This window comes from Rhizoctonia solani, chromosome 1 (genome assembly GCF_016906535.1).
Source record: "Rhizoctonia solani chromosome 1, complete sequence".
Taxonomy (NCBI): domain Eukaryota; kingdom Fungi; phylum Basidiomycota; class Agaricomycetes; order Cantharellales; family Ceratobasidiaceae; genus Rhizoctonia; species Rhizoctonia solani.
The window spans coordinates 1868468-1891757 of record NC_057370.1 but is presented as its reverse complement, the minus strand read 5'-3'; the positions used below and the strand labels follow the sequence as shown (position 1 = coordinate 1891757).

The 23290-nt window shown below is 47.4% G+C and overlaps 6 protein-coding genes across 6 annotated transcripts; 4 read left to right on the top strand and 2 right to left on the bottom strand.

The window, feature by feature from the left end:
- Nucleotides 1–2305: 2305 nt before the first annotated feature.
- Nucleotides 2306–3963, top strand: RhiXN_04108 (intradiol ring-cleavage dioxygenase; the record flags this gene model as incomplete). Its single annotated transcript, XM_043323925.1, has 14 exons — nucleotides 2306–2363; nucleotides 2414–2478; nucleotides 2527–2679; nucleotides 2732–2765; nucleotides 2827–2847; nucleotides 2901–2968; nucleotides 3043–3099; nucleotides 3161–3262; nucleotides 3335–3359; nucleotides 3419–3482; nucleotides 3547–3583; nucleotides 3643–3648; nucleotides 3717–3853; nucleotides 3921–3963. The coding sequence occupies 14 exons, from the start codon at nucleotides 2306–2308 to the stop codon at nucleotides 3961–3963; spliced, it is 870 nt and encodes a 289-aa protein (XP_043176344.1).
- A 594-nt stretch (nucleotides 3964–4557) lies between these two features.
- On the top strand, nucleotides 4558–6027 carry RhiXN_04107 (phenylalanyl-tRNA synthetase; the record flags this gene model as incomplete). Its single annotated transcript, XM_043323924.1, has 5 exons — nucleotides 4558–4597; nucleotides 4651–5436; nucleotides 5485–5759; nucleotides 5817–5890; nucleotides 5943–6027. 5 exons carry the CDS (start codon nucleotides 4558–4560, stop codon nucleotides 6025–6027), a joined length of 1260 nt encoding a protein of 419 aa, XP_043176343.1.
- Nucleotides 6028–6185: 158 nt separating this feature from the next.
- RhiXN_04106 (co-chaperone GrpE) lies at nucleotides 6186–11664 on the bottom strand (the record flags this gene model as incomplete). Its single annotated transcript, XM_043323923.1, has 13 exons — nucleotides 6186–6602; nucleotides 6668–6829; nucleotides 7218–7633; nucleotides 7694–7739; nucleotides 7790–9215; nucleotides 9268–9313; nucleotides 9578–10115; nucleotides 10167–10378; nucleotides 10429–10674; nucleotides 10732–10914; nucleotides 10968–11128; nucleotides 11181–11351; nucleotides 11399–11664. 13 exons carry the CDS (start codon nucleotides 11662–11664, stop codon nucleotides 6186–6188), a joined length of 4290 nt encoding a protein of 1429 aa, XP_043176342.1.
- A 1797-nt stretch (nucleotides 11665–13461) lies between these two features.
- On the top strand, nucleotides 13462–14523 carry RhiXN_04105 (Fungal Zn(2)-Cys(6) binuclear cluster domain; the record flags this gene model as incomplete). Its single annotated transcript, XM_043323922.1, has 6 exons — nucleotides 13462–13536; nucleotides 13587–13679; nucleotides 13745–13928; nucleotides 13986–14165; nucleotides 14219–14419; nucleotides 14486–14523. The coding sequence occupies 6 exons, from the start codon at nucleotides 13462–13464 to the stop codon at nucleotides 14521–14523; spliced, it is 771 nt and encodes a 256-aa protein (XP_043176341.1).
- Nucleotides 14524–17481: 2958 nt separating this feature from the next.
- RhiXN_04104 (ATP synthase alpha/beta family) lies at nucleotides 17482–19420 on the top strand (the record flags this gene model as incomplete). The annotated part of the gene is made up of 5 exons (XM_043323921.1): nucleotides 17482–17647; nucleotides 17802–18497; nucleotides 18554–18740; nucleotides 18795–19152; nucleotides 19208–19420. The coding sequence occupies 5 exons, from the start codon at nucleotides 17482–17484 to the stop codon at nucleotides 19418–19420; spliced, it is 1620 nt and encodes a 539-aa protein (XP_043176340.1).
- A 780-nt stretch (nucleotides 19421–20200) lies between these two features.
- RhiXN_04103 (Fungal Zn(2)-Cys(6) binuclear cluster domain) lies at nucleotides 20201–21329 on the bottom strand (the record flags this gene model as incomplete). The annotated part of the gene is made up of 6 exons (XM_043323920.1): nucleotides 20201–20421; nucleotides 20484–20741; nucleotides 20791–20902; nucleotides 20962–20997; nucleotides 21054–21158; nucleotides 21216–21329. 6 exons carry the CDS (start codon nucleotides 21327–21329, stop codon nucleotides 20201–20203), a joined length of 846 nt encoding a protein of 281 aa, XP_043176339.1.
- Nucleotides 21330–23290: the final 1961 nt, after the last annotated feature.

Here is a 23290-nt window from a genome sequence, read left to right as displayed (position 1 = left end):
GTAACCTGGAAATACCTCAAGTGTTACTCTCTAGGCTTTTGCACCATAATCCGTGGTAGGCCAAACGCGCCAGAATTGTGGATAAGGTTCGCATATTTATCGTTCAATACAACCCTAAACTCTTCGCTTTAAGCAATGACCTCGGATTTGCCGAGTAAATCTTGGGATATATGCGCCGGCACTAGGTACGTAAATACGCCATCTGGTAGAACAGCACTCCTAAAACGAGCAGCCTTGTCAAGCTTGTATCAGATGGTCTGGACCGTATTAAACATGAGAATTATGCACGTATATTTCCTGATAGCTCGTGAAAAAACTCGCCACAAGCAAGAGTTATCTCTAAGGCCCCTAGTACTACCATATTACCGAGTGACAACATAGGGAACCTTTTGCCCAATGATTGAAAGGACCCTTTTCAAGAAGTTGTTAAGTCCTTGTGTATATATATATCCTTTCAAGCCCACTTTCTAATTTTCGAGTGGAACGCTGGAATTCCCTTACCTAGGGTAGAATTCAAGTTATCAGTGTTTGGATCGCATTACTTCAGGTCACTGGCACCATGCCCTTACCATGTACCTCAGTTTTGCTGGACTAGAAGAAAGCAAGAAATTTTTAAAAGAATTCTTATCATACGCTACGAGTACTACTGGGCCAAGGAACTCATGCCCAATAAACTTGATCACTGCAGTCAGACAGACTTACCAGGCAGACGCCAGTCAACATCCAAAGCCAAACAAATGGCCTACCGGGTACAGCTCAATAGAAAGATTCCCTTCCCTTTCATAGATTCAAACGCTAATTGTCGATAGAATAGTGACGTGAATGTGGGCTCCAAACGTGCCAGCGCAAACACTCTATCCCCAAACAAGAGAATAGAAAAGTCATATTAAAATGAATCTTAGCTTCAATAGGTTCAGAAATTTGGGAAATTACCGAGTTCTAGAGGGTGCAGTTGTACCCCCTACATGAAAGTCGGAAAAAGTTGCACTTATATATCGGAGTGTGATAGTATGGGGATCGATGGTCCTCAACAGGATCCTAGTGGCACTTTGATTGATGCTAATAAGCTCTCGGCACCTAGCAAAACTATTGAAGCCTATTGATCAGGGAGGGAGGTATTTCCCGATACTCGCTGAGCTATATGCATACTTGGTTGTGGATGGAGGTGAATATTTGGAAGTGGTAAATCAGATTCATGTGTGGGCTATACATGTAATGACACAACTCGATGGATTTCCAGCTTAAGGCCCTGTGACTTAAGTACTCTGTCCGCAGATGCCGTACGACCACCGTATAGGAGTCTCAAAACGTCGAATTGCATTGATAACTGTACTTGGACATAAGAGGTGTCGAAAAATTTTGCTATGGCTTGTTTGTCTTGAAGCAGGACAGTGTCTATTTCATCATGAGGATGGGCACAACAAAAACACAGTATTTGCTCCAACGAGAAAATGAACACCAGAAGGATTTCAGTGGCTTTTATACATATTTAATGTAGTCCGATTCAGCGGCCTCCTTACCGCTCCAAGGACCATGTGCTCTTTTAGTTCTAGACCTTCTGCCCCTTCGACTACACAGTGCCAGCTAGCCCTCCGCAGCTGCCAAGAGTAGAAGTTTGGAATAGCAACCAGGTTGGGTTGTTCTCGGAACCGTCCTGGCTGTATCGCGCGTGATTTAATTAGACTTCTTTTCTATTCTAGCTAGCACCTTTTTTGGACTTCATTATATTTTTTGTGGGTGGGCAATATTTGGTTGGTGGCACTGCTCAAATGGTAACAAAGCGCCAGGACATATGGATTATTAGTACTTGTATAGCCTTATATCATTTCAAGAGGCACCCCCCCCCCCACCAGGAGTTAGAGCGGGACTCAACATCCTAAGTTTCACCAGGTCGGACTGATTCGGTGTCCGCACGCGTGTCGAAGGTCTTGATTTAATCTACTATCAGGTCCGCGGGTGATATGGTACCCTTAGGATGCTTGTCAACCAGAAATTATCCGTGATATGCCTTTCTCTTCATTGGTTGTTAGCAACCCTCTTTCTCCTATTGGACGTAGAAATCAGTGCACGCGACGAACCTTCTAGCAATCGTTCTCCGCATGAACTGAAGCTGCTGACCTCGTTCTAATATTCCTGTAGTTCTTCCAGAGTGATTCAATGCTATCGAGAAGTCACTTCCGCAGCAAGATATATGTGTTCATGAACAAGCCCACGAAAGCGAAGGATGTTCGTCGACGTATAAAGGTCCGTAGGTTGAGTACGAACAAACCCATAACACTTTGTTTCAATCGAAAGCACCACTGCGATGAGATTCCCACTCTCTACCATTATCACGTTTGTATCTCTGGGCTTATTGGCTCTTGGTAGGTTTTAGTAATCGTTTGAGGTCAGTTAAACTCATTTTAACAACTAGCACACCCCGGTGACGACCACGATGGTTCCGACATGCTTACCCCCTCGGAACTGGCTGCTCGGGAGGTACATGCGCAATGATTTTATCGATCCAACAGGCTGACTTTTTCATAGCTCGCTGCTGACCACCGCGCTGAGCTTGTCCGTAACTGTGCCCCACAGATCGCAGCCTTCGAGGCTGAGCGCCGTGCCAAGCGCAACACAATGATGAAGCGTGCTACGGGTACGGATACCGCTGTCGCTCCAAAATACTCTACTATCCAAAACGTAAGTAAGGGGCAATGTTTTTGGAACTACACTGATACCACCTGGACTTAAGACCACATGTGTTACTGCCCCTGAGGTCACGGAGGGTATGTAAACCATGGTACTGATTCGTGAATAAGACCACTTACCATTTATACACGCATACAGGGCCATACTATATCAATAATGGTGGGTAGAGGCTAAGTTATCGTAACATAAGCTCACATCTCTCTTTGAAATAGAGTATTACCGCACCGATCTTCGTGAGACACAATCAGGAGTCAAGCTCGTGCTAGACATTGGTGTGATGGTACGAAACATATTCCGAGATTTCAATCCATTGTAATTGATTGTGTGGCTAAATCTTTTTTTTTAAAAAAAAAGGACACTCGCACTTGTACCCCACTCCCGGCGGCCTTGGTTGAGCTTTGGGCTTGTAACGTAAGGATGGCAACTCGATGTATGATGATCTTGGTGAATTTAGGTTAACCGTTTGTCCTAGGCAACTGGCGCTTATGGTGGCTTTACCACATCCAGCCGCCTTTCGGACAAATTTACTTGGCTCCGCGGAGGTAGCGAAACCAATGCTAATGGGGTTGTTGAGGTAAGTCCGAGGCTCTAGCAAGTGTCTGGTATTCCAAGTATTCGGTAAGAGTGTCTTACGAGTACCTCACAGTTGACTACAATTTATCCTGGATTCTGTGAGTATGAGTTCAGCCGCCTATCCTATATTTAGAGCTCATCCATCTGATTGAATAAGATACTGGTCGTACTATTCATATTCACACCATGATTCACACCGGCTGGACAAAGTCCACGAACGGGTGAGTCCAGTCACACAAACAGTGGGTCTCAAGTGCCTTGATTGACCCCACCGAATACACTCAGAACTATTGTCTCGAAGTCTGGATCTCTACGTCATATCGTAAGTAGTTCGTTTCGTGTATATATAGTCAATTTTCTTAGTCTATTTTACTTTGTTAGGGCCAGGTATGAGTTTAGCATCGGCTCGTATGCATACTAATCATGTTTACTTGTTGTTTCAACCCATGATGCAGCTTTTCTTCCAGGAGTCGCTCAATGATCGAGTTCTCGCCCTTTCTCCGTACACTTCGACCAATCAACGCCGAACCCTAAATACTCAAGACGGGATTTACGCACAGCAGAACTCTCGGGGCTTCAATGGCGTGGTTGCGTGAGTAATCCCGCCCGTCTCCTATACCCAAAAGATGCTATTTAGTCACTTCACCACGTTTTTTTAGAACTGAATTATTGGGAAGCACGATTTCTGCTGGTATACTGTAAGTTTAATGCACCGCAATATCGCCGGATCGCCCGGACTAACTTTGTATGCGTGCGTTTTCCGTACCTGATACACCAAATTCAGTGGATACACCAGTGAGCACTCTTTATTTCTCTGGATATGGACATTACTCTAATGTTGTGTTTCAGCAATCGGTATCGACAGTCAAGCTTCCTACAGGATTACTTCCAATAACTATTTGAGTCCCTAAGTGCATCGTATCGCTCCGATCGCATTGGAGATACCTGCCAGGAAAAACGGAGGTTGGCTGTCGGAGTAATACCCAAATGTACTTGTTTGTTCGAGGAATGAATAGCCTGTTTGATATAAATTCCGTGTTTGAAATCACGGTGGAACATCACGTGTTTGATCTTTTTTTTTTTTGATACACCTCACGTGTTTGATCGAGCCACCATGAGGCCCACGACCAAATAACAGTATCGCTAGCGCCTCGCGCTTAGGCGTTGATCTTCATCCCAAAGCCAAAATGCTTGCTGTGCAACGGTGTCGACAACTCGGAATCTTTCAGATTCGCCGACAGCTTCCAGCGACTATAATAAACCAAAATATACCAGTGTGCTCGAGATTAAGCAACTATGGCGCTGCAAAACGACAGTATTCATCTATTCAAGGCAAGTAAATTCATTCCGTAAATAGGTCTGTATCGCTTTGAATAACAGAAACATTAGGAGAATATGAGATAGAAGGCCAAAAATTCCCCAAGGATCAATGGTCAAACACTCCAAATACAATTCTTTCAAAAGTACCCAGACGACTTCATCTGCAGCAAGGTCATCCTATTAGCACACTCCGAGCGCTCATTGAATCTCACTTCACCGGATTCGCTTACCTCAATTCACTCTCGCCTATAGTCACCACGAAACAAAATTTTGATGACCTTGGATTCGGGCCCGACCATCCCGGTAGGAATAAGACGGATACGTACTACCTCAACGAAAAAACAGTTCTCCGTACACACACTTCGGCTCATGAGGTTGACGTCTTCAATGCCGGAGAACGCAAGTGGCTCTTAACGGCCGACGTATATCGTCGTGATGAAATCGATCGAAGTCACTATCCTGTCTTTCACCAGATGGAAGGAGCCCGAGTTTGGGGAGTCACGGATAAAGATATGGCCGAGCTCGCTGCTGAGAATGCCGAATGGGCAAAGGAGCTCAAGGCAGCTGATATTATTATCGAAGACGACACTCGTGTGGGCCCTCAGAATCCATACCAACCGGAGCATAATGAGGCGCATGCGGCTCTTGTTGCCGCTAACCTCAAACATTCACTCAATTCTATGATCCTCAAACTATTCGGTGGAAGAACACGAGGAGAACCACTCAAGGTACGATGGATCGAGGCCGAGTTCCCTTGGACGACTCCCAGTTATGAAGTTGAAGTCTGGTTTCAAGGAAAGTGGCTGGAGATTCTAGGATGTGGTGTAGTTAAGGAGCCAACATTGGTTAGAGGAGGTAGGTGATTTTTCATGTAAATAAATTATTATACTGAACAGTAAGCAGGCGTACAAAATAGCATAGCATGGGCATTCGGGCTTGGCCTTGAGCGAATTGCTATGGTTTTATATTCTATCCCAGACATTCGCCTTTTCTGGTCTAAAGACCCGCGGTTTGGAAGCCAATTCACGCAGGGGGAGATATCAACGTTTCAGCCATTCTCTAAATACCCTATTTGCTACAAAGACCTCAGTTTTTGGAAGCCCGAAGGATTCCATGAAAACGACTTGTGTGACGTTATTCGAGAGGTTGCATCAGATTTGGTGGAAGATATACTGCTGGTGAGTTTTCTTATATATGCATGTCCGTGGGAAGTGCATACAAATGTAATTTCATAGACCGATACTTTTACCCACCCTAAAACTGGGAAGACAAGTTTGTGTTATCGACTAAATTATAGATCGATGGAACGGTATGTATCCCATTACTTACTGGTTCTTGATCTCTCCAACTCGTCCACGCAGTTCCCTTACAAATGAAGAAGTGAATTCGCTTCATGAGACCATCCAAAAACGAGCGACAAGTCAACTTGGCATAGAGATTCGATAGAAGCACTTTGCCATGGGACAATCTACAGCGAATGGAGGTTATGCATTGCAATGTCAAATAAGTACAGCAATTAGATGAATAATAACACATGATCTCCCTGTACATCAGTGGCAGCGATCAATAATTTTGAGACACACGATGATACAACATCCCCTAGTCTATGATCTCTCCTGGGCCACACCGACCTGAGCAGCACGAAGAACGCGGTCCTTTATCTTGTAGCCCAGCTTTTGCGTCTCGATCACAGTTCCGGGTTCCTTGCCCGGAATTGGTGCCATATACAACGCTTCATGGAGATTGGGATCGAATTTCTCGCCTATAGGGTCGTATTGCTCTACTCCGTACTTGGCAAGCGATTGGAGAAGAGATCGTCGGGTCATTTCGACGCCCTCGTACAATTGATTTTCATCACGTGCGTCCTCGGGCACGGATTTGAGTGCAAGAGCGAGCACGTCAACCGTCCCGACAAGGTCAGTAGCTAGCTTCGTGATAGCATAGTCTCTCGTCTGCTCCTTCTCGCGTTGAGAGTTCCGCTGAAGATTGAGGTAGTCTGCTTGCGCATATCGTAATCGGTTCTTGACAAATTCAAAGGCAATGCAACCAGTGAGCAAGAGCATTGTAACATTGGAATGGCACATACAGTCAACTCTTTGACCTCCTCTTCTTTCGCCTTGAGCTTTGTGGCCAGTTCATCTACGTCTGACGCTCCCTCCTTGAGTATGGCATCTGTGGGAGACCCATTTGACTGTGCCTGCTCGCTCATCGATCGTCGAGCCACCCAGATAGCATTCCGAGCGTGTGCCTGTCGGGATACGCTACGAGCATATGATCGGACAAGAGTGTTCATATTTGTTTCAAGATAGAGGGGTTAGGGGCCGATAATTTGGTAGAGGTGAGGTGAGACCGTCTGGGAAGAATTGACTTGCGAATAAAAGTTACTGGCGTCTAATTTCGGCGATTAGCGGGAGGAGCCGATGCTTGGCGCTTATAAGCGTGTTGTCTATGTACCCAAAATATGCATGTATAGATGTATTATGAAGATTAGTGCCCAGATAATGTAGATGCGGTGATTGTACGAAAAGATAAAGCAATGATAGATGAACCATACAGGAAAGAAAAATCAAAGCGAAATATCAACATAGTTACTCAGAACTTATAAATCAAGACCACCGAGACCGGGTCACGGTTACCTTTGCCCAACCACCAGTATCTTCCTCGTCGCTATCATCATCTACGACGCCCCATTGACCGTTAGGCAAAAGCTGCATTTGTGGGACACGAGATGTGCGTCGGCGAGGCGTCTGCTTGTTGTTGTTGGATGAACCGGTCGTAGCTCTGCGTTGAAGCCCGGTGTTTGGGACAGCCAACGTTTCTCCGGGTGCCGGGTTAGCAGTCGTAGGCTCTGAGGTGGCACCCGCAGTCGAGAGGTCAGGGCGAGAACGGGATTTATGAATAGTTGTCGATGCACGTGTACGAGGCGTCATTGGTGCTAGCCCAACTGTAGTATTCGTAGGGGTTTTCATGGGATCTGGAAGGACCTTAATGTTGGTGTCAACAGTAGGCACATTTTTCGAAGGTACTGGAGGCCCGCGCTCACTAAAACCTGCTGCTTGACGATTCAATAACTTCATTCACTACATGTGTTTACAGGTTTAAGTTTACGTACGATTATCAAGCTCTGAATTAGCAGTACTGACAGAGGACGCAGCAGACTGCGTTACTAAATTCGGAGTGAGCTCCTCAAAGTAAGAAGTCGCCAAACTCTGAGGCGCTGGGTAGCGGTAGGCGGTTCAACCCCTTCCAGATCGCGAGGTTTGCCGTCATTACTTCCTGTCTCCACCAAAATAGACATGGGCGTTTCGGTGCCATCTCGGCCACTCTTCTTTCCATCTTCAATTCCAAGGAGCCGCAAGGAGGCAGCAGATAATGGGAGGGTGCCCGGTGGCGGACCGGGGAGTTCGCTCAATCCTTGTTTGGGCGTGAGCGCCGAAGGTGGTTCCGGAGTACGTGCACCTGGATGCAGTTCTGGATTCGGAGATGGCAGCACACTGTGGCTCACACTGCCATCTTCCACGACAACCGAACTAGGGCCTGATGGAGCTACGATTCCGGGCGAGAGTTTAGGCGACTCGGCCTCAAGCTGAAGAACATTCCTGGCTGTAAGCTCGCCCTGCCCGGTTGATATACCCAGTCCATGGCCCGAGCTTGTTTGACGGGCTTCACCGAGATCAACAGCCTCGATCGCTCCTTCAACTTGTACCGAACGAGCAAGGGGTGTATTAGAGCCTTCTTCTGGGCGGTGGGTAGTAGGAGGTCCAAGGGAGGAAACAGCGTTGATATTGGTATCTACTTCACCGTCCTCGCGGGTCGGGGTCGTCTCACCATTGTCTGAAATGCCCAATAGTTGCATCCCAGTAACAACAGGGGATGGAGGGATTGTGCCGGGTTCTTCAGGGACGAGCGTTGGTTGTTCACCATCAGCGAGGCTCCCGGTTTCAACTACCATAGACACAGGAGTTTCGGCTCCCAGACGCGATGGGACATGAGAGGACGCAACAAGATGTCTGACAGCGGTACTCGTGAGAGGTGTCGTAGGACCACCGACTTGGACCGAGGAGCCTTCAGAATCAGGAATCGGGGAAGGAGGTTCAGAAATGCCAGGGGTCGCAGGAGTTGCGATATCAATAGCAATGCCGGTCTTTGACTTTTGAGCATCAACCCAGTGTTCGGTCAAAGAGTCGGTGCGACGAATCTCCGGAACAGTGCTCCTGGGTTCAGACTCCGGGCCATCATCAGTGGTTGGAGACGCGTCGAGGTTGGTATCGGACGAGTCGCGTGCAATCGCGTCATGGTCGAAAGATGATGTCGAGGAATTTGAGAGATGTGATAAGCCACTGCCACTGACACTCTGCGGGCTCTTGTTGGGTACGCCGGTTATACGGTTTCCGTAGAGCTCACGACTTGTGGTCTTGTGTTCGGCGGGGGCGCCGAGGCCGAATGAGCCGCTGGGCCTTGGGGCAGTCCCCATCGAATCAAAATGTGCGATTTTGTCTTTCAGGCTGTGGCTTGCTGGCAGCTTTGGGGGCGTGCCTGGCGGAGATACAGGCCGCCCACTCTGGGGCTGAGGGGAAGATCCTCGCTGCAATGCAGCTATCCTTTCACTAACGGTCAGATCTTTACGCGATGTCCTATAGCTCCTAACGTCAGCGATCCGCACTCGATGAACAAAACGGGACTAACATGACTGGTACAGCATACGACGTCAGCAGTGCAAAAGTCGAATCACCTGAGACCGTCGGTAGGGGAAACGATTAGAGGCAAAACCAAATCGTCACTCCACATTGGGATCTATATACTTGCTGACGTAATATGTTTTGACCCTCAACGACCACTGACAAATCCAATATTGCAACTTGGCACCGTAAATCCAACCTCCCTGATGAACAACGGCAAAAATACAAATTACAGATAGCTAAGTAAACGGGACAATGAAGCCGAGACTCGGCGAAAACGAATAAGTACATGCCCACTCAATCCTCTTCATCATTACCGGCGGCAGATCCCTTGGATTTCCAGTACTCTCGCCGCCGGTTCGTACGCTCTGCTGATTCTCCACTCTTGATCTCTGCACGCTTGCTCGCGCCAGCGATGGAGAGCCCTTTATCCTTTGTTGGTTCTTCATCACTCTCGTCAGACACCCATATGAACTCCCCGGCAGGTGGTTCTTTCTTCCGCCGTTTATTGGCAGATTCCACGCCATACCGCCCGTTCTCTTCTTCACTATCACTCATCCTCCGGCGCGCACCTTCGTCAGCAGCATTCCAAGCCGAATTATCGCTGTCGTTAGCAACGTATTCATGCGATATAGGAGACCTGCTACGTCTCCGCTTTGACGCCCGATGCCCATTCCGGTCAGACCGTCGTTCTTTGCCACTTCCTGACTTTGAAGGTAGTGAAGACGTGGTGGGTGATGTAGATCGGGCAGCTGGTGTATAGTCGTCTGTTATTGACACGAATTCTTCGCCGACTGCTCGATGAAGGTCCTCGCTGTCGTATAATTCAGCTACCATCCGGCGATGGTTGATTGTCTAATAAACAAATTTAGAGTATGAAAACTGGAAATTGGCACAAACACATACTTCCTGGGAGACATTCAAGATACTCCCTAGTATAGACATGGAATCCGCATCTGCTACCGGATCCAGCTTTCGTAGTTTTGTGTATCGGTCCTGTCGTTTAGCAATCAATTGATCGTTCCGCTCAAACATAACCGTAGACAGGGCGCTATATCCACCCGAAAGTGTCATTCGAATCCTCCCCATATTGTAAGACCCCTTTGAGACATCGTTCGCTAAGAATTATTTGATCAGTCAAAGTGTAACAACAAAAATAACAACTCACAAGGGTCTTGAGGATCTTCGATACTCAGTATTGATGCATTTTGTCTAGGTTGTTGAGGCAGGCCCCATCCTCGAGCTTTCTTATTGAATAGTTGTCCACCGCCACGTAGCGATATTCCGGCACGCTCATAGTGGAAATAATCACCATAATACTGAAACAATTCCAGTAGAAGGATACCCAAGTTTTTGCTGGGGTCAATCTCGGCGTTCCGAATCTTAGGATGAAGCTGAGGCAAGTTTTCTTCAACTGACTGGCGCGAATGAGATTCAAGTAGGCTAACCTGTAAGAAAGATAGTACCATACAGACAATGCTGTAGCTACCCAATCCACCGTTGTAGACTTCATTCATCTCCCTTTGACTCAAGAATGCCTTGAATATGAAGACAAGTGGCCGTAGAGCGGGTAGTTGCTTGAGGAAATTGTTGATAATCTTCCCGGCCGATACACCATTGGCTTGATTCAACGAGATATCGACCTTGAAGCCACCTGAAGCTACGTATCAGGACGTCGTACCATGTTACGCATTCTGCGCCACGTACCCCAAGTAGTCACAAACTTTACTATCGGAACCTTTGCCTTGGCTATAATTTGGACGTTGTATGCCAGCCCCCTATCTTTCAAAGCACGAGCAATCCAATTCAATGCGCTCGCAGGGGCAACACGCGCAATACTATCCGATGATATCACAAGATCTATATCACTGCCATTCTGATCGTTAATGAAAGCGTGGATGCAGGTCGCTTCACACTCACCCCAGAGGCAGGTACAGCCCAGTTTCAAAACTGCCAAACGGTTGAATGACGGCATCAGGCCATCTAGACTCTATGGTCCTTGATATCATGGTGACGACCATCGCTCTGGTACGGCGCTCCCGTTCGGTAGGAGAAATATAGTCGACGTATGCTAGTATTTCCTGATGTAACCTGGTTCATTTGTAAATCATTGCCATGTGGTTAGGTGGGAAACTCACATTTCACTTGGATTTCGACATCCTTCCCAGTCAACCAGAACTGTCCAAGGCCGTATCCTATTCGCTGCGTGTTGATTCTGCTTGAAATTCAAGTAACCCCCCTGACGGCGAAGTTGTTCAAACGTTCTTTGCCGATCCACACCTCGGTGGTCATACTGGTCCTCGACTGCTGGCTCCTCGGCATCATCTTTAGAGTATTCACCCGCACCGCCTTCAATTAAGGAAATATACTCCTCTTGGCCAAATGATGGTGCTGAACTCGTCATGGTTGAGAATAGAAAAGCGAAATAATAATTGAATTAACCGTCACGTGATGCGCAGCCTCATCATCCAAACGGCCATTGGATCGGGGTTCAACGTCTCTTTCTCCAGAGTGTCCTATCGTATTCAGTCGTTTGCTCTCGCTTTGCCGGAACAAACTTGATTTGTGAAAGTCTACTGATATTTGCTTCCTTTTCGTATCGGGTATAGTGCTTGATCGACCCACACTTGTCCTTCCTATTTACTATGCATGTACATTTGGCAACTCCGGAACGTCAAAGCGGCGAGTAGCATCGATCAGACCCCGCCATGTTCGCCTAACACCGGAGTAACACTTAGCATGTGGTCAGTTGATCGAAGCACTTGAAGCATGCCATGCAAGCGGTAAGTTACAACAGAATACCTGTGCATACGAGCCAAGATCTCTAATAAGCTCCTTGTACAAGGATTCATCAATAAATATATGGGTGGTTGTAATAGAGCAAAGGAGCAACTGGATGCGTGTTTGCGCCAAGAGGTATGGTACATCAATCCACTATGTTGTTATGTTTGATTTACGAGAACTGTTACAGCGTGTCGCAAGGATATCAAAAAACCGAGAAGAAGCAAAGAAAAGAAATCAAATGGCCAAGCAAGCATGGAGCCAGCTCGATTGAATGAGGAGATTTACTTGAACTAGCCAAGGCTCGCCAGAGCGATGGTGGAATAGGATACGAGTTAGGCTCACTTGGGCAATTTTGGTATGCCTATTGTTGTTATGCCTCGCCCACCGCATAATCCACTCACTCCCCTTTCATAACACTCTAATATCTTTTTATATGCTGTGCTTGGATAGCCATGTTCTGGACCTGATCTTGCAACGTGTTGCCTCTATACGCAGCCCTTTGTTAAATCGGCTTTGGAATGTTCAATATTCTCAATAAGCTATCAAACTTACGCTTGAAATGCCTACGAGGCTCACAGGACAATGGTCCTGGGTTGAAAACAATTCTCAGTATTAATCACCTCGCGGTAGTCCACAATCCTGAGATTTTTCTAATTCAATGAAAGTTACTTTCTCAAACAAAGCATCTTTAACACTTTAAAAGCTTTTTTTTCTTGCGATTCCCACGGGGTTATATATGAAGCACCGCCACTTTGAGGTTTTGGATGTGATCTACGGGCTGTGTCGCTGTGCTCCGATCGCCTCCTATGTGTCGGCGATCTGCACCTGACCGACCCCCCATTGCCACAGTGGTATGTAGTGCACCACACTCAAGAGTAACTTATGCCACCTCGCCGATCTCCGCAGTACCTCACAAGAGCGTGCCAATCGTCGAATGACTGGAATAGCCACTCACCGATAATAATTCAACACTAAAACAGTGCTTCTGTAGCACTGCATTGTATTTTAATAATCAGTCTGGATATAAGATAGCCCATGACGTTTGGGTAAGCTTTGAAGGTCGGGATCAACCCACCGATGTGAGGCAGTGTGCGTCGACTTCTTGATCAATCCAATTAACTTATGATTGCATCAGCGGGATGCTTTGTCTGGACTGCCTCAGGACGGAGTGTAGCTTACTTATGATGGGAGAACTAGCTCGACTATCATTCGCTGAAATATTTGTACACAACTTACAAGATTCGGGCAAGCTCCCCTTGGTGAGTAATAAATAAACCGGATCCGAATCGGACCCCATAGTATTGGGTCCACTGCCCTGCAGAGCTTCCTCGGGCCACAGTCATCCTCAAAAGCATTTCTCATCTTCACCCACGATATTTCTACCAGTCTTTCCCCCCCTTACCCCCCACGAGAACCAATGTCCGCACAAAACACGACCAAACGTCATGCACGCACGCGGCGAGGGTGCTTGACCTGCCGGATTCGAAAAAAGGTATGTGCTGCGTGCCACGACTCTCGGCGTCGACTGAGCGTCGTCATTAGAAGTGCGACTGTACCCGCCCATCATGTACCAAATGCGAACGTCTTCACGTCCAGTGCCTAGGCTACGCGTCTGACAGACCAGACTGGCTCAAGGTAACTCTTGTGCAGCGTAAAATAGACTGAAAATGAGCTAACTAACCCGCGTGGCGCATATGTAGGGGGAGAATGCCAAGGAGTACACCCAGGCGATCAAATGTTTTCTCTCTGAATATCCACCGGCCAAGGCCTATGACGACCCGGTCCCTTACCTAGTCTTGAAGCCCACTGCCGAGGTCGAGCAGGCATTAGCAAGAGATCCCAACCGTTTCAACCCTGTGTGCTTCGATCCCGACAACGCGACACGTAAGTAAGGATTCCCGTATTCCCAGCATCAGAGTTTTAATATACATATTCCTTTAGTCAAACGGTGGCTTCCAGCGCCACCAGCTCCTAGCTCATCTCCCAAGGCTGCTTTCTCTAACCCCTCGACCGAAATTATGGGGGCTTCAAGCTCCTTTACCCCCCGAGGGTACCAGCCGCCCAGCAATAATTTCTCGTCTCCTTATCCGGCTCCCACACCCAGCCCCCAAACTCCATACAGTTAAGCACACGATAGACGCAAGTATTGAGTCATTGTTGACATGTGAATATAGCCCTTCCAGCACACTCTGTATACGAGGCCCCTGCTGACCCAATTTGGTCATACACCCAGCCAGTTGCGGACCCGTACTTTTACTCTGGGTTATTCTCGACGACCCAACCGGGTTACGGCTCTTTGATGAGTCAGGGAATAGCTACCTCCGATTATTACGGCCAACAAGATGGCCATGCCGTTCATTACGTTTCTGGACCCAGTGAGTTATGCTTCGGTCCTTCGATTGAATTGGGCACTGATTGACTTAGCCATTCTGCCAAGGCAGGATGCTTACCCGAGCTCGACGTGCAAGACAAGATATGATGAGACTGGGGCGTCAATGAATTGGTTGATGTTGTTTTGAATTGACTTTTTGCGTATTTGCTCTCGACGGAATATTTGTGGCCTAAATTATTCGACAATTATGTCCCCCCGCTATCTATTTTCAGTTTTTGTATGGCAGAGGTGTACTCTATAACTATGTTATCCTGCTTGCCATGTGTTTTTTTAGATATGTATTACCTGATCAATCCATGTGCGCTTAACGCCAATTTTATGGCCTTCACATGTGGGCGCTCGAGTGATCCACCAACAGACGATCGCCGAATCGAAGCATAAAGTGGATAGATAGTCTTAGTCGGATTCAGTTCCCCTTCGGTCGCCGGTCGTATCGGAGGGTGAGAGCACCCGGATCTCGCGTTTGCACCGTCGAATCATATCTGACTTGCGCAATATACGCCAAGGCAGCCCCGCACGCTGGTACTCGTATGTGATACAGTACGGGCGACAATCTGAACTGATAACCTTGCTTCCAACGTTTGATGTTCGGTGATCTGGTTTTGGCATTGCTGCGGTAGGTCCAATGGACAAGAATCTTGTTAAAATTAATATGGCATAAACCTTGTATGTCCGCTCCGAAGGTTGAAACACACGGTTCGAGCGATGCCCATCATCAATCTTCCATAAAAGGAAATATATAGTATATGTGCTAAGTTCAAAGGCGTTGCGGTGTGTAACTCTTTAACCAAATTCGATTTACGTTAGCATAGCGAAGACGGATTTGGGACTGCGGAAGACCGGTGAGACCGTTCGTCCGGCCCTACAAACTCTATTTGGCACCCTAAGTGTATAGCGGTAACAGGTTCCGAGTCCAGAAACATCGATGATTTGTGCGCAAGCTCCGTTGGTGCCCCGGAGGTTTGGAGGTGTGAAGATCTGAGCGTTGAAGTTTCGGTGTTGTTTGGGCGACTATGTAGGAAAGGGCAAGGGCCTAGGTATTGAGTATCACTCAGGGCAACAACTACGCTGTGATAGATTAATTAAGTGCGCATCATTCGAGCGCATATGTTTCGGCGAGTCAATGCGTGCGTATTCTGCGCTTCATGTTTCAGGGCAGATGGAGAGTGCGGCTATATGCGTTCATTGAGTCCTTTGTGAGATACCATATGTCAGTCTCCCAGATAGCGGTTCTTCAAGAGCCTGGCATGTTTTAGTAAGGAAATTGCGCCGATACCTTAAGTTTGCGTAACCGGAAGCGTTCATTCGCCGACCTGACACTTCAAGTGCAAATAGCGAGGCAAATACGAACCAGGTGCATCAGAAACCATGCAGTGAATGAGCTCTAGACACTACATGGGAAGCGTGGTAAGAAACTCCGGTTTGACAGATTGTGATCCAGTGCAAGCTCGCCCTTCCAATTCATTGTCAAACACATGCATTACCAGACTCCAGGACATCATCGCAGACCAGTATTGCTTCCGCCTACATCGGTTCACTGCCATGAGGAGCCAAGTGAGCTTGTCTAAGTCATTCAAGCCTGAGATGACCGAGTCACAGTAGCCCCTAGTTACCATGCAACACAGATCGGCGAACGATTCGATGTTCGGTTCCCATCCACTCATACCTCTCGTCCTCGCATTGTGAACTCTAAGCTCGATTATAATACGGGCAATTTGAAGATGTAAGAATGATCCCGTCCGATAAAATCGTTCGCTGATAGGCCATACTGTGTCATTTTATCAATACCTATCACATACCACCACTCTGATTTGCGGATCAAAACAGGCCCATAGTGAACTTGCGAAGACCAGTCATACACTGGAGCTGTTCAATAACTATATTCCGGGAGCGCTTGTGCGCTGTTTTCGTTCTTTTACCTGTGAACACCCGTAAGGCGATTCTCAATCAACTCTTTCCGGTATAGTGCATATACGATGATCGAATTGAATGGGCTCAAGTTTGTGTGGTACAAATTTTAGGCCCGTCTGCAGCTATAGACAGGTGGGGGTCGGTTTTGCTGAGAACCTGAATTGACGGGTACTCGTATCACTGATGAAGCTCTAGTTGGCCGAACAAGTGATTGTATTAAACGTCACTGTAATTCGCACGAGCTGATTGTCATATAAATACTCATTCTGCCCACAGTCGAACAAATCGATTGAAATTGAATGGTGTCCGGCGAAGCGGTGATTAAAACGGTACGGAAAATAGTGATAAGATATACTGTAGAGCTGTATCATTGTGATAGGTTCTATAGAGCTTCCAGCACTGAGAGTTACATGAAAATTCGAACAATGGTATCATATACAGGTGCTTGACACTAAAATGTAGCTATCGTCCTCGGTTCATGAATAAACTTACCGAATTTCAACGCAAATATCTCAAACGGCCACTTGGTTCCCCGTATACATGCACCATTCCCTATACTCAATAACATAAGCACGTAAATAGTCTTCAGACAGAGGCAACCCGGTCATGGCCACAAAGCGGTGCCGGAGAAATTACACTTGAAGCAGGGACAGCCTGGTCAAAACAGCTCCACTATGCATTGAAGGTGTAGGGATAGCCCAGTGGTCAACCTGGCTCTAGATACATAAGGAGCCCCAAATCTCTTTGATAATAATAACTGTTGCATTCAATATCGGAGCACTCGCGGCATTCGGTACGTCGGCCCAAATCGTGGTGATTGTAGCTGGATTCATTGGCTAGACGAAACTTAGAAAATTAATGTATCATATCAATCCGAGGGTATTCAATGCATGAAAGTCCAGCATACTGTGCTTGAGCATTTATACCACAGCAAACGTATGCGAATGTCTGACACCCTTTTGATAGAAGCATGGGCACATGACTTTGCGGTTGTACCCGGAATCTCATTTACATCCGTCCCGAATGCAGCCGATTGCGACAGGGTGTGGTCCGTGCATCAAGCGCTCCCACGAAATTCCCGGCATTTACATCCGAGCGTAGAGCAGAGTCTTTCTCAACTTCATCTGATAGAAAATGTTGACCTCGCGCGGTGTTGCTCGTCTGTCGAGCAGGGCTCTCAAGGTCCGTAGGGCGAACAACGCCCTCCTTTCTACCGCTGCCCTCACCCGCACCACTCTCCCGACGCTCGCCGCAGCTCCCCGTGCAGCCCCTAAGCCCCAACAGGCTCCTTCTCAAGCTGGTCCGTAATCTCGCATCCTACCCTTTATATATGCTTCATTTCTAACACAAATACCGGTCTTCGTGCAATCTATATGCGCTGATATGCGTTGATGTGCACTTGTTTGGCGCGTCTCAATCGAAAAATTCACACACAACGATAAACCCTTCACCAGCCCGCACCTATGCTACCGAGTCCAAGCAGACGATCGGTACTGTCAAGACGGTCATCGGTGCCGTCGTCGATGTGCAATTTGAATCAGAGAACCTGCCTCCGATTCTGAACGCGCTCGAGGTCCAGGATTTCCATGGTGGCCGCCTTGTGCTTGAAGTCGCTTCCCATTTGGGTGAGAACTCGGTCCGTACAATTGCTATGGATGGTACCGAGGGTCTCGTTCGTGGCCAAAAGGTTATCGACACTGGTGCTCCTATTACCATCCCCGTCGGTGCTGGAACCCTCGGTCGTATCATGAACGTCATTGGAGAGCCGATCGACGAGCGTGGCCCCATCAAGGCCTCCAAGCGTAGCCCGATCCATGCCGATCCTCCAGCATTCGTCGAGCAGTCGACTACTGCCGAAGTTCTTGAGACCGGTATCAAGGTCGTCGATCTCCTTGCCCCTTACGCTCGTGGTGGAAAGATTGGTCTCTTCGGCGGTGCCGGTGTCGGAAAGACTGTCTTGATTCAGGAGCTCATCAACAACGTCGCCAAGGCTCATGGTGGTTTCTCTATCTTCTGTGGTGTCGGTGAACGTACCCGTGAGGGCAACGATCTTTACCATGAAATGATCGAAACTGGTGTCATCAACCTCCAGGGTGACTCCAAGGTCGCTCTCGTGTTCGGTCAGATGAACGAGCCCCCTGGTGCCCGTGGTATGTATTAATCAGATTTTATGCGCATGGAATCTCTCTAATTCAAGTAACTTAAGCTCGTGTCGCACTCACTGGTCTCACCATTGCCGAGTACTTCCGTGACGAGGAAGGCCAGGATGTGTTGCTCTTCATTGACAACATCTTCCGTTTCACCCAGGCTGGTTCTGAAGTGTCTGCGTTGCTTGGTCGTATTCCATCTGCCGTCGGTTATCAACCTACTCTCTCCACGGACATGGGTGCCATGTGGGTATAATCTATATGCTATTGTTTCATCAACTGATAGTAATTCATGCATAGGCAAGAGCGTATCACCACCACCAAGAAGGGCTCCATTACTTCCGTACAGGCCGTGTATGTCCCTGCCGATGATTTGACCGATCCCGCCCCTGCTACGACCTTCGCTCACTTGGACGCCACCACTGTGTTGTCTCGTGGTATTGCCGAACTCGGTATCTATCCTGCCGTCGATCCTCTCGACTCCAAGTCTCGTATGTTGGACCCCCGTATCGTCGGACAGGAGCACTACGAGGTTGCAACTGCGACCCAAAAGATTCTCCAGGACTACAAGTCTCTCCAGGATATCATTGCTATTCTGGGTATGGACGAGTTGTCTGAAGAAGACAAGCTTACTGTCGAGCGTGCTCGCAAGATCCAGGTACGATAGATGTACCCGATTTAGTAGGAACACGACTAATTTTCACACGGTACAGCGTTTCATGTCCCAGCCCTTCCAAGTCGCTCAGGTCTTCACTGGTACTGAGGGAAAGCTCGTCTCTCTCAAGGACACCGTTCGCTCCTTCAAGGAAATCCTTGCTGGCAACCATGATTCCCTCCCTGAGGCTGCGTTCTACATGACCGGCACCATTGAGGATGTCAAGGCCAAGGCCGAGCAGCTCGCCAAGGATATGGGCTCTTCCGCATAAACTTAATTTTTTTTGTTTGCCGTTGAATGAACCATTCGGTGTACTGCTCCACCTAACAAAAAATATCAACGGAGGTCTACATTTTTGTGCGTCATGAAGTGCAAATAAAATGTCTTTTCCGTATTCCAAACCGGCCCGATCCTTTCACATCCGATCTCTTCCGTTAACATTAGATGATGGTGGGACTATTCGCAATACCGAGTATTAGCCGATGTATGCGCATTCAAGGATGTTCCTTTGATTCGCAATCATATTCAAGTATCGTAAGCCAGGAATTAGGAGAAAAGGCTAGGAATTTAGTGGTCTCGACCAGTCATTCGCTGAACTCTGCCCATGACTTGCCTTTTACCATTGGATAACTGCGCGATCTTACCAATACGAGAATTCGACTCGGCTATCAAAGGATACGCAACTAGGTTTACAGTGTTTTCCCGATGTGTAGATGCCTCGGTGGGCCTAGCCGTAACCATTTAACCTCAGACGAGAGCTGATTGGGCGCATAGATTCTCTTAATATTGGTATACGTATTTTCGGGTGACTGCGGGCAAAGCTGTGCTGCTAGCCGTTTCTGATCCAGTCGGCTCGGGCTCCCGTCATATTCATAACTCGCAAGCAAGGTGAAAATACTTAATTTCATTATTTATCAACTGGTATACGAAAATACAATGAGACATAGTGATAAAACAATCTAAAAACCATTGATGAAACAACCGAGACATGGGCGAATCGCACAGCTAGCTAAAATACAAGGGGAGGAAGAAAAAAAGTGAAATCGACCTATCACTGGCGCCGCGCACTGGGACTTGTCTGTCCAGATAGGTGGTTGTGGGTGTACTGGTGATACTGAGAGTTGGGGCTAATGCTGGTGAGAAACAAAGATTCCGGGGGCGCATAGTTAAGGCGATAGGGACTGCCACCAGTGGAAGTTTGGCTAGCGGTTGGAGATACTGATTGCTCGAAGGTTGAGTTCAAAGGCACGTATGCATCGTGGTAGGAAATCCCTGCAAATGGATTGCATTCACAATAAGTAAAACTGCTTGCGTCAAACACGAAGCTTACGAACCCTGTTGTTGGGTGTAGAACAGTTCGGGAGTCATTATTCCACCTGCATAGTTGCACATATCGGTTGACGCAAACAAATCGTCGCTGAGATTCGTTGGCGTACTAGGCATTGCCGTATAAGAAGAGGAGGGAGACGATGAAGTCGGTGACCCATAGTGGCTGGTCGGGACTGAAAGATATCCGCCTGGGTAATTTGTTGACGGTGACTCGGGTGACATCGGCTGGAGTTGGTCGAGCTTCACATATTGATGGCACTCCTCTGAGTTTGAGGTTAGCGACCACGCTTGTAGAGAGAGGTGCTGACTGACCTGTAGTTGGGATGCGCGGAGAGTACTTTTCAATCAAGTCATAAAAATCCAAATGGGGACGCTTTGGAGTTGGACCGCGACCCCGTGGAACAGGATGCTCAGTTAGGTAGTGCTAGAATAGACCAAATCAGCTAAGCCCTGGGCGAGTACGACAGCTGAGATGAAACCGACCTTGATGCGGTATTTGGTCTCCTTGAGAGCCTCAGGCTGAGGTGGGTGTTATGATCAGTATGAGAATTTGAATCGGAATATAGTAGACATACATTGCGCAACCAGTCAGGTCGATTGTGAGTGACACCAAGGCACTGAATGTTGAGTCGCAAGCAGTCTCCACAGCTTGTTTGACCGATCTCGATACCACTGCATTTCTAAAAACCATATTCCAGTTGAAGGTCTATATTCGACTTTGAGCACGCATAGCTAACCTTCTGGCGAACGCGGCAAGTAATGCAACCGTTCTTGTCCCTCATAAGGGAAACGTCAGACCTGGACCGGCCAACTTGTACGGTCTTGGCGTATGGTGTCGAGGACGAGGGCATCGTTACAGATATAGTTGGTTACAATCAAGCCCAAGGGCGCAGCTGTTGGTGGCGATTGATGAAGTTAACGGGGAATGGACAAGCCGGATGTCGAAACGGCGGTCAGTTTTATACAAGCCGGAGGCAAGGGCGGGCTGTGCTGCCGATGTGCGGTGAGATTCTGGAGAAAAGACTATGGACAGGGGCCGTATTAGGATTGCAATTAGGGAAATACGGCATAGTAGCGAGAAGTCGAGGTGCGTAGTCAGTCACAGGCAGATCACAGTCGGTGAAGGTGGCGTGCTTCAGGAAATTCGAATGACTTGACCTCCAATCAAATTCCCATATAGGGAAAACACAGGATTGGCGGGACGCAAATACGAATGGGTCATCCCCGAGGTGTCCAGGGGACGGCACCACGTCGGAATTCGTGAACAATGAGTATGTTGCATCTCCAATAGGCCTCCTAGGATATTCAAATGCTCGAGTATTGTATGTTCCACCAGAAACCATGTGGGATAAGCGCTCATGAATATGCCATTATTCCCGCGTTAGTGAAAGCCGATTGCTCCAATCAGCACTCTGCCCAGTTGAATTCGGCCAGTTATGCAAGTCGATTTTGGTAAGAACGCATAAAGGCGGTGGGTACGCGTGGTGTAGGCCAGGCAACAATTATGTCGATGAAGAGCATCACTTTCCAACTAAGGGTTACGGGATGAGAATGAGAGCACGGAATGTTCTACAGGAAACACGCTGGTTAAAAAGTCGTGTGTAGCATAGCATTTGGTTGCAACAAAGACAATGTTCTGGAAAAGGTGAGAAGGGATGGTGGGATGTGTCGGGGCACAGCCTGATGTTGGATCGCCATATGTCGGACTTATGTAATGCAGGGCAGTGCAAAAGATGGGCACATAGAGTATTGGCTTTGATGCGTTCTAGTGGATTTCTCTTGTACACGCTATGTCATGCGCTATTGTAAAAATGCTCGCAAGCGAGTATATCCAACCAGATTATATCCACCATAGTTTCGGAGATTTTATAATTAGGTTACACTTCCCCCAATATTGTACATATGCATCGTTTGAGTGTTTATAATTAACTTAATAATTATTGCCCGCCTCGGTTAGTATCTCATACACATTTCTTTCCGAAGGCTTACCAGAAGAAGGCTAGTTTCCGAAGCTCATGTAAGACTTCAAGTATGGCTGGATTTTGGCTGGAATTATCAGACAGAGTTATTAACTTCGTCTATTTGTTTCTTTGATAGCGTTGGGTGGAAAATTGGTGCAATCCACTTAACGAACACCTGACCAGGGACACTAGATAAGCTTTGCGCCCTAAGATGGAGCTCAATTTATATACTGGTAAAAAAAGAGACACGATATCCTTAAAGCAATGTCATTTCAAGTGGCAAAACACCTAGGGTGTTTGAGTTTATACGGAACCATTCTGATGCCCGTATACATGGATTGAGCTATGGGACATAACCCAGGGTGATGGCTCACAAAATGAAGAACGCAACGTGGATTGACTGGTGAACTGACTCCTGTTCACGAAAGAATCCGAGAATCAATATATGGATTGTCCAGAGAACGGACATGGGTCTGGTGATGGGATAATGAACATTACACGACTTACTACTCTCCATAAATTAAGTTTAATTTAGCCTGCCAGTCTCAGCTCCAAGCCAAAAACAGTATCCTAGAGTAGCGTCACCGCGCCTTAGTAAAAACAATTGTCAAGCTTAATTACACAGTAATCTGCCCATCCTTCGCCCAACTACGAGTGGCCATGTCTACTAATAGCTTTGATAAGTGGTACCAGGTTGATAGCAGAACGCCTCAAGTTACTACATTTAGATAATGTACAAACACGATGCCTGTCCCTGTGCCTATCGCTCAGTCGTGTTCCAGGCATGAGTTTCCTAATATGCGGCATAGTTCAAGGCCCTGTGCTGTGCATGCATCTCAATTGAGATAGAA